The sequence below is a fragment of the Lampetra fluviatilis genome, chromosome 61, assembly GCF_964198595.1.
Source record: "Lampetra fluviatilis chromosome 61, kcLamFluv1.1, whole genome shotgun sequence".
NCBI classification, from domain to species: domain Eukaryota; kingdom Metazoa; phylum Chordata; class Hyperoartia; order Petromyzontiformes; family Petromyzontidae; genus Lampetra; species Lampetra fluviatilis.
The window spans coordinates 2165506-2179879 of record NC_136335.1 but is presented as its reverse complement, the minus strand read 5'-3'; the positions used below and the strand labels follow the sequence as shown (position 1 = coordinate 2179879).

The following is a 14374-nucleotide window of genomic DNA, read 5'->3' as shown; positions in this document are numbered from 1 at the left end:
TGCTGGCCACCCACCCCCTCGTGTGCCGTGCCGGCCTTCACAGGTGCTGCTCGCTAACAGCACTTGCCCCTCCCAAATGATCTGTGCGGGTTCCACACGGGGGATCTTTGTCTTTGGGCATGCATGCATGCATGTGCGCGCGCGCGCTAATCAACATGCCCATAGGCGGTTGCTGTTGCTAATTTGCCGATGCCGCTTTGCTTTGTCACGCCGCAGAAAGCACGGATTAAACTGCCACCGAATGAAGCCGGCGCTCTTCAGCGTCCTCTGCGAAATCAAAGAGAAAACAGGTACCACGCTTGCACTCGGCTCCACGCCCGCCTCGCCCGTGCGCGCCTACCGATTTCCCGCGTCTCCAATGAGCGCGGTTGGCTACGTGCCGTGCGAAAGAAGTTCAACGTGCAGTGCGTACGTACGTACGGCAGCATTTGTTCCTGGGTTTAATGCTGACTTACCCGCGTCTAATTCTCACTTTCTCGGGTTTAAATCTCGCTTTCTCGGGTTTAAATCTCACTTTCTCGGGTTTAAATCTCACTTTCTCGGGGCTAATTCTCACTTTCTCGGGTTTAAATCTCACTTTCTCGGGTTTAAATCTCACTTTCTTGGGTTTAAATCTCACTTTCTCGAGTTTAAATCTTACTTTTTCGGGTCTAATTCTCACTTTCTCGGGTTTAAATCTCACTTTCTCGGGTTTAAATCTCACTTTTTCGGGTTTAAATCTCACTTTCTCGGGTTTAAATCTTACTTTCTCGGGTTTAAATCTCACTTTCTCGGGTTTAAATCTCACTTTTTCGGGTTTAAATCTCACTTTCTCTGGTTTAAATCTCATTTTCCCGGGTTTAAATCTCACTTTCTCGGGTCTAATTCTCACTTTCTCGGGTTTAAATCTCACTTTCTCGGGTTTAAATCTCACTTTCTCGGGTCTAATTCTCACTTTCTCGGGTTTAAATCTCACTTTCTCGGGTTTAAATCTCACTTTCTCAGGTTTAAATCTCACTTTTGTCGGGTTTAAATCTCACTTTCTCGGGTTTACATCTCACTTTCTCGGGTTTAAATCTCACTTACCAGACTCTGGTGTAGGCCAATCAGCTTCAAACACAATGCCATATATTATCAGAACCATGTTTGTTTGCGTGTTCCCCGCAAGCACTGTGTGCGTGGTTAATGTAGTAACTTGATTCCTTGCAAAAGGCATCTATTTGGTGTTTAAACACCGTAACACAACTCCTGTTTTATTGCCAGAAAGGGGAAACACCCTATTGTGATTCCTGTCTTGGCAGATCTGTGGGGTCTCCGTGTGAACCTGTGGGTTTCTTTGTGAATCTGTGGGTCTCTTTGTGAACTTGTGGGTATCTGTGTGAATCAGTGGGTCTCTGTGTGAATCAGTGGGTCTCTATATGAACCTGTGGGTTTATGTGTGAATTTGTAGGTCTATGTGTGAACCTGTGGGTCTCTGTGTGAAGCTTTGGGTCTCTCTCTGATTGAGTCTGTGAAGGGAATTTCAACAGGACTTGCATCTCTGTTTTATTGACCTGGTCAAGGCCTATGATACCATCAATCGGCCGGGGCTCTGGGTCGTTCTTCGTGCTTTCGGAATTCTAGACCCCATGTTCACAATCATTAAAAACCTTTATGATGGTGGGCAGGCCACGGGCAAAGCTACGTGGCCGGGAGTCGGAGCCATTCCCTGTTCAGCTTGGGGTGCAACGGGGATGTCCTCTAACCCCTACGCTATTTACCATTTTCTTTTACCACGTAGTTCGAGAAGCTTTCCATGGATGTAATCTACAACAGATACAATGCGAGGTTGATCGGTTGCCGGGTGCAGCCGAGGGATGCCTCCCTTTTGGTCAACCATGTTATTTATGCCGATGATCTGGTGTTTGCTGCCCACTCTGAGAAGGAGTTGGAGGCGCTGCTGCTGAACCTGGAGCGTTATACAAAGGGTCGGATCCTTACCATCATCCCCAGATAAAACTAAGCAACTGCCCATGAGTGATGGGGCAGTTGTGGAGAGAGTGGAGATGATTCCGTACCTGGGCAGTGTGCTCATGACCGGCTCCAGTTTTACAGCCACGGTCTCGCTCAGAATCAGCCGTGCGGCATTATATTTTCATCGGCTGCGCAATGCCGCGTGGAAGCTACCTGTTCCGTCGCTCCACACGAAGCTTTGAGTCTTCTCGGCCACGGTTATGCCCTCCCTTCTCCATGCTTGCAAAACGTTTTGCCCTCTAAAAGAATAACATCTGCGCTGGTTGGAAACATTCAGGCTAGCCTGCCTACGATCCTTCCTGGGCTTAACAAGGCTGGATTGTGTGAGGAGCTCACAAATCCTCGGTGAGCTCCTCTGGCAGGCAAGGCTGCATTGGCTGGGTCATGTAGCCCACATGCTCAAACAGCTTCTGTTCGGCCAGATAGAGGGGAGTAAACGGGCATGACATGGGTTGGAGTGGAGATGGAGTGATGTGGTACAGGAGGATGTGGAACTGAGTGGACTGGCCAAAGACTGATACCAGCCGTGTTAAGATCGGCCTCTATGGAGCGACCCTCACAACAACGAGCGGCATGCCGGGCAGCTAAAACTCAGCAAGTTGGCATAGTAGGGGGCACAGGTGGTGCATATGCCAAGTAATCGCAGTCGGTCAACCCATGGCACCTGCGGGGTCTGTCCCGTGACCTCCTGTCAGCGAGCCTTCGACACGTCACGTGGCCTCAAAGTGCACCTGGCCTAGCATGGGCGCCGTGGTGACGTGTGTAGGTGTGTGTGTGTCAGTATATGTGGGGAGCGGTGGTGTAGTGGTTAGCGCTGCGCTGCGCTACGAACCAGAAAATCCGAGTTTGATTCCCACTCACGGCCAACACCAGTGACGATTATCTGAACCGATCTTGGGCCTCCCCTAGGTCGACTCAGCCTCAAAGAGTACCTGGTGCGGTGTGTAGTAAACACCGCCACTGGGGGAGACAAAGGTGGCCGGGCGTGGTGCTGGCCACCCACCCCCTCGTGTGCCGTGCCGGCCTTCATAGATGCTACCCGCTAACAGCGCCTGCCCCAACAGTCCGTTGAGGCTATACAGGGGATCTTTGTCTCTGTGTCGTTATATGGGTCTGCATGTGCGACGTAAATGATGCCTCTCAACAGACACAGCCAGGGATATTGGGATGTTCATCATGCGCAGCGTGTCCGTGCGTACTCATCGAAACGGTACAGAGAAGAGTCGTGCCAACCGGAGGTGCCACGATGATTGAGGAACAAGCTTGCGCCTTACAAGGCAACGTCAAACACATTGTCCTGCGGAGGGAGCTGGTAGGAACGTTGGGTTGCTCGGTCAATGGCCAGGGTCAACGGCGGCGTGGTGTATTCCGCAAATATGCCCGACTGTGAGGGCGGGCACAAGCCGGCGTGAGTAGGTTAAACGTTGAGTTTTATAAGGGCACCACGGGGTGACCAGCCCCTCCCCACCCAGCCCCACCCCTCCCACCCCACCCAGCCCCTCCCCACCCACCCAGCCCCTCCCCACCCTCCCCACCCAGCCCCTCCCCACCCAGCCCCTCCCCACCCAGCCCCTCCCCACCCAGCCCCCCCAGCCCCTCCCCACCCTCCCCACCCAGCCCCTCCCCACCCTCCCCTCCCCACCCAGCCCCTTCCTTCCCACCCACCCCACCCAGCCCCTCCCCACCCTCCCCACCCAGCCCCTTCCTCCCCACCCAGCCCATCCCTGCACGACAGACGTACGGACACAATAATCCCCTGTGGGCTGGTGTAACCAGGAGGTTCCTACCAGTATAACAACAACAACAATTCATCGTAGGCGTTCCTGGACGTGGCGTTGGCCGGGTGTGCGTCGCTCGCTTGAACCCTGACCTCTCGGAGGAGACCTCACTCTCCGTCGCCAACACCACGCTGACCGGCACGGTGAAGTATGGTCGAATCACCCAGCCCGCCCCCCGCCGCACCCGGCATAGGAATGCCCCCCTTCATCCAGCAGTGGAAGGGCAGAGAGACGCGCACGTTGAAGGTGCCCACTGCGGTGTAAATTCACATTACTCGGTAACGTTGCCTGTCACATCATATATATATGATGTGTGTGTGTAGGCACCGCGCACAATATTTATGTAAGCAGGGCAACATAAACTGACCGTGCTGCTGTTATGTATGAGTAACTGTATGTGGGACTGGTCAGACTTTTATTTGATCAAATCCATCTTTGCGTTTATGTACCGCACGTTGAACTTCTTTCGCACCGTACGTAGCAAAGCGTGCTAAACGGAGGTGCAGTTTTGAGTCTGTGGGCAGTGTTGAGTCTATGGGCAGTGTTGAGTCTATGGGTAGTGTTGAGTCTATGGGTAGTGTTGAGTCTATGGGCAGTTTTGAGTCTATGGGCAGTGTTGAGTCTATGGGCAGTTTTGAGTCTATGGGTAGTGTTGAGACTATGGGCAGTTTTGAGTCTATGGGCAGTGTTGAGTCTATGGGCAATGTTGAGTCTATGGGCAGTTTTGAGTCTATGGGTAGTGTTGAGTCTATGGGCAATGTTGAGTCTATGGGCAATGTTGAGTCTATGGGCAGTTTTGAGTCTATGGGCAGTTTTGAGTCTATGGGCAGTGTTGAGTCTATGGGCAGTTTTGAGTCTATGGGTAGTGTTGAGACTATGGGCAGTTTTGAGTCTATGGGCAGTGTTGAGTCTATGGGCAATGTTGAGTCTATGGGCAGTTTTGAGTCTATGGGTAGTGTTGAGTCTATGGGCAATGTTGAGTCTATGGGCAATGTTGAGTCTATGGGCAGTTTTGAGTCTATGGGTAGTGTTGAGTCTATGGTGCAGTGTTGAGTCTATGGGCAGTTTTGAGTCTATGGGCAGTGTTGAGTCTATGGGCAATGTTGAGTCTATGGGTAGTGTTGAGTCTATGGTGCAGTGTTGAGTCTATGGGCAGTTTTGAGTCTATGGGCAGTGTTGAGTCTATGGGCAGTGTTGAGTCTATGGGCAGTGTTGAGTCTATGGGCAGTGTTGAGTCTGTGGGCGGTATTGAGTCTATGGGCAGTTTTGAGTCTATGGGCAGTATTGAGTCTATGGGTAGTGTTGAGTCTATGGGTAGTGTTGAGTCTATGGGCAGTGTTGAGTCTATGGGCGGTATTGAGTCTATGGGTAGTGTTGAGTCTATGGGCGGTATTGAGTCTATGGGTAGTGTTTAGTCTATGGGCAGTGTTGAGTCTATGGGCAGTGTTGAGTCTATGGGTAGTGTTGAGTCTGTGGGCAGTGTTGAGTCTATGGGCAGTGTTGAGTCTATGGGCAGTGTTGAGTCTATGGGTAGTGTTGAGTCTATGGGCAGTGTTGAGTCTGTGGGCAGTGTTGAGTCTATGGGCAGTGTTGAGTCTATGGGTAGTGTTGAGTCTATGGTGCAGTGTTGAGTCTATGGGCAGTGTTGAGTCTATGGGCAGTGTTGAGTCTGTGGGCAGTGTTGAGTCTATCGGTAGTGTTGAGTCTATGGGCAGTGTTGAGTCTTTGAATAGTGTTGAGTCTATGGGCAGTGTTGAGTCTAAGGGCAGTGTGGAGTCTATGGGTAGTGTTGAGTCTATGGGCAGTGTGGAGTCTATGGGTAGTGTTGAGTCTATGGGCAGTGTGGAGTCTATGGGCAGTGTTGAGTCTATCGGTAGTGTTGAGTCTATGGGCAGTGTGGAGTCTATGGGCAGTGTTGAGTCTATCGGTAGTGTTGAGTCTATGGGTAGTGTTGAGTCTATGGGCAGTGTGGAGTCTATGGGTAGTGTTGAGTCTATGGGCAGTGTGGAGTCTATGGGTAGTGTTGAGTCTATGGGCAGTGTGGAGTCTATGGGCAGTGTTGAGTCTATCGGTAGTGTTGAGTCTATGGGCAGTGTTGAGTCTATGTTGAACTTCTTCCGCACCGTACGTAGCCGACCGCGCTAATCGGAGTTGCGGGGGAAGGACAACAATAAACTAAACGCACAAAGGCAGTTGTCAGGAAATGCGTTCTCAATCGAAATGACGACGATTTCAAAGTTCCATCACAGCTCCCAGTGGGCTTCCTAACATCGCAAAGGGAAGAGCGTTCCAGACGGGCCGTAGAAGCAGCAGCATCCGACAGCGCGCCGCCGTGAAGATGACAGGTCGATCACCTCCCTGACGGGATCGGCTGCGAGGTAGTAGCTGCGGTTTTTTCTTGTTGGCGAGCGACTTAGTTGCGTGCAACGGGTACGACATTGTAATGTGAACATAAGTATAAACGTAAATATATATATACACACACAACAGACGTGCGGTAGCGATGTATTGCCATTGCAGCGGTTAGAATTTTTTTGCGAAGAAATTTTAAGAAAAATATTTTTTGGGAAACGTTCTGTGCGTGCGTGGCGTGTAGAACTGTGCACGCCCACACGCGCGTTTCTCAGCAACGCTCTGCAATGAAGCTGATGGTGGTGGTTGCAGTAGTGGTGGTTGTGGTGGCGGTGGTGGTGGTGGTTGTGGTGGTGGTGGTTGCAGTAGTGGTGGTGGTGGCGGCGGTGGTGGCGGTCGTAGTGGTGGTAGTGATGATGGTATTGGTGGTGGTAGTTGCAGTAGTGGTGGTGGTTGCGGTGGTGGTGGCGGTGGTGGCGGTAGTGTTGGTAGTGGTGGTGGTAGTGGTGGTGGCGGTGCTGGTAGTGGTGGTGCTTGCAGTAGTGGTGGCGGTGGTGGTAGTGGTGGTGCTGGTGGTGGTGGAGTAAAATGTTAGCAGCGGTGGTGGCGATGACGGCATTGGTGGCGATGGTGGCGGTGGTTGTGGTGGTGGTGGTGGTGGCGGTGGTAGTAGTGGTGGTGGTGCTGGTGGTGGTGTAAAATGTTCGCCTAATTTATTTTTGTTACTTTCTCGACGTTGCGGGAATTACAGAAGTAGCGGTGGTAAAAAATGTAACAACTAAAAAAAAATCCACAGTGGTTCGCTCCCCCCCACCCCCCCACCACAAACACATACCGTTTGCGGGAAATCGCGTGAATTATATACACACACACACGTGTCTTCAGAACGTACGGGGAAGGGAAAATGAAATGTGGGCGAGCAGAAGCGCACGTGGATGCATATTTGGTTCCGCGAAGCCACTTGCAGATAGAGGTTGCAATTTCGACGGTTCGTCGAATCTACTTCACGTTGAAAGATGTTTTGTCATCATCGAAGTGACGGCTGGATGAAGGCCTCTCTCCCCATGCCAACGACACCACCACCGTCACCACCACCGTCACCACCTTCGCCACTACCACCGCCACCACCGTCACCACCACCGTCACCACCACCACCGTCGCCAACGTCGCCACCACCATCACCGTCACCACCCTCACCACCACCGCCACCACCACCACCACCGTCACCACACCACCGTCGCCACCACCATCACCACCACCACCACCACCACCACCGTCACCATCACCACCAGCACCGCCACCACCATCACCACCACCGTCACCACCACCACCACTACCACCACCACCACCATCACCACCACCACCACCACTACCAGCACCACCGCCACCGTCACCACTGTCACCACCACCGTCACCACCACCACCACCACCGTCACCACCACCACCACTACCACCACCACCACCATCACCACCACCATCACCACCAACACTACCGCCACCACCACTACCACCACCACCACCGTCACCACCACCACCGTCACCACCACCACCATCACCACCACCGTCACCACCACCACCACCGTCACCACCACCACCACCATCACCACCGTCACCACCACCACTGTCACCACCACCACCACCACCACCGTCACCACCACCACCATCACCACCGTCACCACCACCACCACCACCGTCACCACCACCACTGTCACCACCACCACCACCATCACCACCACCACCACCACCACTGTCACCACCACCATCACCGTCACCACCGTCACCGTCACCACCACCACCACCATCACCACCACCGTCACCACCACCACCGTCACCACCACCGTCACCACCACCACCACCACCAGCACCGTCACCACCACCATCACCAGCACCGTCACCACCACCACCGTCACCACCACCGTCACCACCACCATCATCACCACCACCACCGTCACCACCACCACCATCACCACCACCACCACCACCGTCACCACCACCACTGTCGCCACCACCACCACCGTCACCACCACCGTCACCACCACCACCACCGTCACCACCACCGTCACCACCACCGTCACCACCACCACCATCACCACCATCACCACCACCACCGTCACCACCACCACCACCGTCCCCACCACCACCACCACCACTACCACCCTCACCACCACCGTCACCACCACCCTCACCACCACCACCACCACCATCACCACCGTCACCACCATCCGTCACCACCACCACCACCACTACCACCCTCACCACCACCACCACTACCACCACCACTACCACCACCACCACCCCCATCACCACCACCACTACCACCACCACCGTCACCACCACCACTACCACCCTCACCACCACCACCACCACCACCGTCACCACCACCATCACCACCACCACCGTCACCACCACCGTCACCACCACCACCACCACCGTCACCACCGCCACCACCACCATCACCGTCACCACCACCACCGTCACCACCACCACTACCACCACCACCACTACTGCCACCTGAGCACCTGCTCTGCTCAGCCGAGCGGTGACGATCAAATCCGTCGTTTGAAATGTAAAAATAAAAACATTTCGCGTGTAAATTAACGCGACGACAACAATATTAATAATATGTCCCTGACCAAAACCAAGATTCCCACCGCGACCACATTTCAAACCGATTCACGGCGTTCCCAAACATCTCTCCCCACGTGCGCGGTGAAGCGGACCGTGCGATTAAAACCTCCGTCATCGCACGAGCGTGAATGCCCCAAATATTTTTGGGGCATTTGCTCAATTATTTCACCAATCGTCAAACAAACCACAAAATCCACGCATCGTAAAAAATACGCGAACCCGGCGGGAGGGGGGGGGGCAAAAAGCACAACGTTTGTAAAAGTCGATTTAACGCTTTCGTGACTGCAGGGATTCATCTTCTTGGTTCTTTCGGTAAAGTCACGTAGAAGGGAAATAATAAAATAATAAAAATCAAACATTTTAAAATAATTATCACGACGTTTCGGCCACAACGCAAGCAGCCGTCCTCAGGTGAAGAACAGGGCTGTCGGAAAGACAGCGTCTCATTCAGACGTCGTGAGAATTGTATTTTATCATGTTTTATTTTTATTATTTTATTATTTCCCTTCTACGTGACTTTACCGAAAGAACCAAGAATAGGTTTCTAAAAGTGTCAACATTTTAATCCCCCACCCGCCCCCCGCTCCCACCTCCCAATTCTCGCAAACAAACAAAAAAAGCCAGCCGAAATGTACCCCCTTATCGTCATCTGGTCCAACACCAATGGAAACTAGGCTCTAAGGAAAGCTGTCTCGGGTGTGGACCAATCAACTTCAAGGACAATGCATATCATTACCATTATCTGAGTTGTTTCTTTTTGTTTGCATTTTGACTGCTTGTGTTGTGGTTATTGCAACCATGATGCCTTGTATAAAGGTGTCAATTTTGTACCAGTTTAAAGGGTAAAAACCTACTACTATCTTTTGCCACTGGTAAAGGAGATGTCTCATAGTGTAAATGCTTACCCCGAGCTCTCAATACTCTGATAGTGCGCTGTCTTTGAGTTGTACGCCTTTTGGCGTCATCTGGTCCAACACCAATGGAGACTAGGCTCTAAGAAAAGCTGTCTCGGGTGTGGACCAATCAACTTCAAGGACAGTGCATATCATTAACATTATCAGAGTTCTTCTTGGTTCTTTCGGTAAAGTCACGTAGAAGGGACGCTGTTGCCTCGACAGACCTGGTTTTCACCTGAGGACGACTGCTTGCGTTGTGGCCGAAACGTCGTGAGAATTGTTTTATTTTTATTATTTTATTACTTCCCTTCTACGTGACTTTACCGAAAGAACCAAGAAGATGAATCCCTGCAGTCACGAAAGCTTTAAATCAAAAATTATCAGAGTTGTTTCCTTTTGTTTGCATTTTGACTGCTTGTGTTGTGGTTATTGCAAACATGATGCCTCGTATAAAGGTGTCAGTTTTGTACCAGTTGAAAGGGTAAAAACCTACTACTATGTACCCCGTTTGTCAGAGTAATTCACGCGAGCGAATATCCGTCGGCAGCGTGACGCCCATCGGTTCCGTAGCGCGTCGCGTTTAAATACGAACGGGAGGTTCGATGTCGCCCGGCCGGGGGGGGGGGGGGCTGTGGGGCGGTGGGGGGCTGGTGGGGGGCTGGTGGGGGGCTGGTGGGGGGCCTACGTTGTGAACTGTTGAAGCCGCCGTTCAAAAAAAAAAAAGAGAGAAGCGATTTGCCGCGAAGATTTGCTTTTCCTTAGCAGAGCAGAGAAAGAGAGAAAAAAAGAAACCCACGAGCCTCGACAATTGACGTTTACAAAATGTTGAATAGAAACGGGTCGAGAAGCGGTGGGACGGGAGGGTTTGCCGTGGCGATTTTTTAAGGGAGATTTGCGTTTTGAAACCGCCCCTCAGGTTTAAAAAATAAAAAAATTATATTTTATCAAAATTTTTATTAATAAAATATTTCATTCCCAAAGCGTCGTTTCCTCCAAGACGGGCCATTTAATTTTCTATTCATTCATTTTGAAACGACGCGTCATTTCAAATCGTCGGGCTGGGAGTGCGACGAACAGAGGCCCCCACCCACCCATCCCTCACCCTCCGTCTCTCCTCGTGTGGAGCCGCTGTTTTGGGACGGGCGGCGTCGTTGATCCCATCGGGAAGTGTTGAGTCTATGGGGAGTGTTGAGTCTATGGGGAGTGTTGAGTCTATGGGCAGTGTTGAGTCTGTGGGCAGTGTTGAGTCTATGGGCAGTGTTGAGTCTATGGGGAGTGTTGAGTCTATGGGGAGTGTTGAGTCTATGGGTAGTGTTGAGTCTACGGGCAGTGTTGAGTCTATGGGCAGTGTTGAGTCTATGGGTAGTGTTGAGTCTACGGGCAGTGTTGAGTCTGTGGGCAGTGTTGAGTCTATGGGTAGTGTTGAGTCCATGGGGAGTGTTGAGTCTATGGTAGTGTTGAGTCTGTGGGCAGTGTTGAGTCTATGGGTAGTGTTGAGTCTATGGGGAGTGTTGAGTCTATGGTAGTGTTGAGTCTGTGGGCAGTGTTGATTCCATGGGTAGTGTTGAGTCTATGGGGAGTGTTGAGTCTATGGTAGTGTTGAGTCTATGGGCAGTGTTGAGTCTATGGGCAGTGTTGAGTCTATGGGCAGTGTTGAGTCTATGGGCAGTGTTGAGTCTATGGGCAGTGTTGAGTCTATGGGCAGTGTTGAGTCTATGGTAGTGTTGAGTCTATGGGCAGTGTTGAGTCTATGGGCAGTGTTGAGTCTATGGGGAGTGTTGAGTCTATGGTGCAGTGTTGAGTCTGTGGGCAGTGTTGAGTCTATGGGTAATGTTGAGTCTATGGACAGTGTTGAGTCTATGGACAGTGTTGAGTCTATGGTGCAGTGTTGAGTCTATGGGGAGTGTTGAGTCTACGGTGCAGTGTTGAGTCTGTGGGCAGTGTTGAGTCTATGGGTAATGTTGAGTCTATGGGCAGTAATTCTAGATTTGAAGTTTTCGTGACTGCTAGGATGCACATCCTTTGGTTTTTTCGGTAAAATCAAGTAGGTAAAAAAAAGAAAACAATGAAATTAAATCACAAATTAAATAAATTAAATAAACAAATGACAACTCAATTAAATAACGACGTTTTTGGAAGCAACGCAATCCTCCGTCTTTTTAAAGATTTAATTTATTTCTTTTCATTTTTATTATTTTTTTAGCTACGTGACTTTACCGAAAAAACCACAGATTATCAATCCCATCGACTTCATTATATAAGAACGCTTTACGTATTATTTTGTTGTTGTTGTTGTCAATGTCTCACCCACGCATCCCTTGGGGACCGTCCATAAATGACGTCACGCACCTAGGGGGTGAGGGGGGGGGTCAGACATTTGTGACGATGTGTGACGAGGGGGGGGCGGGGTTAGAGAAACGTGACGTCACATCAAAATGCTGCGCTACTTTAAATAAATATGACAACGCCTTCTACTTAATTAAATAGACTTTTTAATAAATGTTTTCTCCTACAACATCAGAGTTGCAGCGCCACATTAAATACGCACTACAATGACAATAGTTTAAAGCGATCGGAAGCATGTTTTAGTTTTTTTTTGGGGGGGGGGCAGAGCTTTGTGACGTCATATTTGAGGGGGGGGGTCTAACTTTTCGTGACACAGTGTGACAAGGCGGGGGGGGGGTCAGGGGGTCAAAAATCGTCCAAAATCGCGTGACGTCATTTATGGTCGGCCCCTTGCACTCCTTTTAAGCGACATCACGACCATCGCCGGCGTCGCAACAATTCTCGGAAGCAACAAAAAAAAAATACATCTACGTGCGCGCGCGAGCGCGTGCAAACATCAACCGCAACTCACGTATCCGACAAATATTTTTCGATAAAAATTTTTATCGAACAAAAATGTTCGCGAGCAAAAAAAAAAGGATCAAATTTGCGCGCGGCATTAAAGCGATTTGTCGTGGTTTTGTTTTTATTACTTTACCGAGCTGCGTTTGAATGGAATTAATATCAAAGCGCGTTGCAAGATATGTGCCCGAACCAGGCGCTACTGCACTGCGAGCATTGTTCCGTCTGCGGCCACGAGAATAACGACCACGACGGCGGCAGTGGTGGTGGTGGCGGAGATTTATGTTTCCAATATGTCACGCGCACGGTCATGTTGTCGTTCCCGAACCGGCTCTTTTGCGAGGGACGAGGCTTGAAGCCGATCAATTTTGAACCAGACGCTTTGCGAGCGAAGTCCGCCAAAGCGTTCTCGCGTTGTTATTTTTTTTTCTTATTGGTTCTTTCGGTAAAGTCACGTAGAAGGGAAATAATAAAATAATAAAAATATTACGTAATAAAGTATACATTTGTATTATTATTAATAATGATAAAATAAAAATAATTAAATATTTTGTTACGTTTTACTTTTTATTTTTTATTACCGAAAGAACCAAGAATATGAATTCCTGCAGTCACGAAAGCTTTAAATCGAAATTAAAAAATTCGTCTTCTTGGTTCTTTCGGTAAAGTCATGTATAATGAAAATAATGAAATTAAAAAAATAAAACATAATAATAAAATAATAAAAATAAAACATAATAAAATTCAATTCTCACGACGTTTCGGCCACAACGCAAGCAGCCGTCCTCAGGTGAAGAACAGGTCTGTCGAGAAGACAGCGTCTGAATGACACACCCCAGGCTTGGAGCGGTATTCAGGCCACGCTGTGGTGATCGGCGTGGGGGGAGGGCTGTTCGCGTCACCACGTGCTTTGCGTGCGATGTTTTTGGGGCGAGTGGGTTCGGAGTCTGGTTTCCGCGGGGTCTATTGGTGTCTGGCAGGGGAGTTTAACACGTAGGGGGGGGGGCTTTCGCGAGCAATGTTATCTCCCGATGTAAAGCTTTCGTGACTGCAGGGATTCATCGTCTTGGTTCTTTCGGTAAAGTCACGTAGAAGGGAAATAATAAAATAATGAAAATAAAACATAATAACATAATTCTCACGACGTTTCGGCCACAACGCAAGCGGCCGTCCTCAGGTGGAGAACAGGTCTGTCGAGAAGACAGACCTACTGTTACTCTTAGGTTTTTTTTCGGTAAAGTCACTTAGGTAAAAATAAATGATAAAATAAAAATAATAAAACATAATAATAGAAATTAAATTATAAATCACAAAAACCTATACTGGTTTTGTTTTTTTCACACACCTCTAGAATTACATTCGGACTGGTCACCGACGATGAATTTTATTTATTTGTTTCTAATTTATTTTCACCACATCTCGGACGGGGAGGTTGGAGCCGGTCGGAGAATGTGCGTCGCGATCCAGGGGAAAAGCGCCCCATTCGTCTTCGCCGCCGCTCCCTCCGTGCGAGATTCAAATGAATCGCTCGTATAACCGCGACGCTAAATAATAACGGCGGTGGCGGCGGCGGTGACAATATAAATAATGAGCAGGGCGGAGCGAACGGCGCCAGGAATGATCACGTAAATTCTGGGATTTTTATTTGTCTGATTTATTTTATTTAAAGACGCGTTTGCTGCGTCGTGCCGCGTCTCGTGATTTTTTAAAAAAAAAATTCGTTTCACTTTCCGTCGTTCCCATCGTTGGCCTCCGACGCGCCGTTGTTCGTTTGCCCGCGATGAATAATTTCGGAGAGATGTATAAATGATAATGACTTATTCTTGGTTCTTTCGGTAAAGTCACGTAGAAGGGAAGTAATTAAATAATAGAAATAAAACA

The 14374-nt window shown here is 49.8% G+C and overlaps 1 protein-coding gene across 2 annotated transcripts in view; it reads left to right on the top strand.

Moving 5' to 3' along the window:
* LOC144951203 (pre-B-cell leukemia transcription factor 1-like) overlaps window positions 1–14374 on the top strand; it is a 69541-nt gene that overhangs the window by 13114 nt on the left and 42053 nt on the right. For both annotated transcript variants that reach the window (XM_078881348.1, XM_078881347.1), the window contains exon 3: window positions 217–290. In XM_078881348.1, coding sequence (XP_078737474.1) covers window positions 217–290 — 74 coding nt within the window. The remainder of the gene's footprint in view (window positions 1–216; window positions 291–14374) is intronic.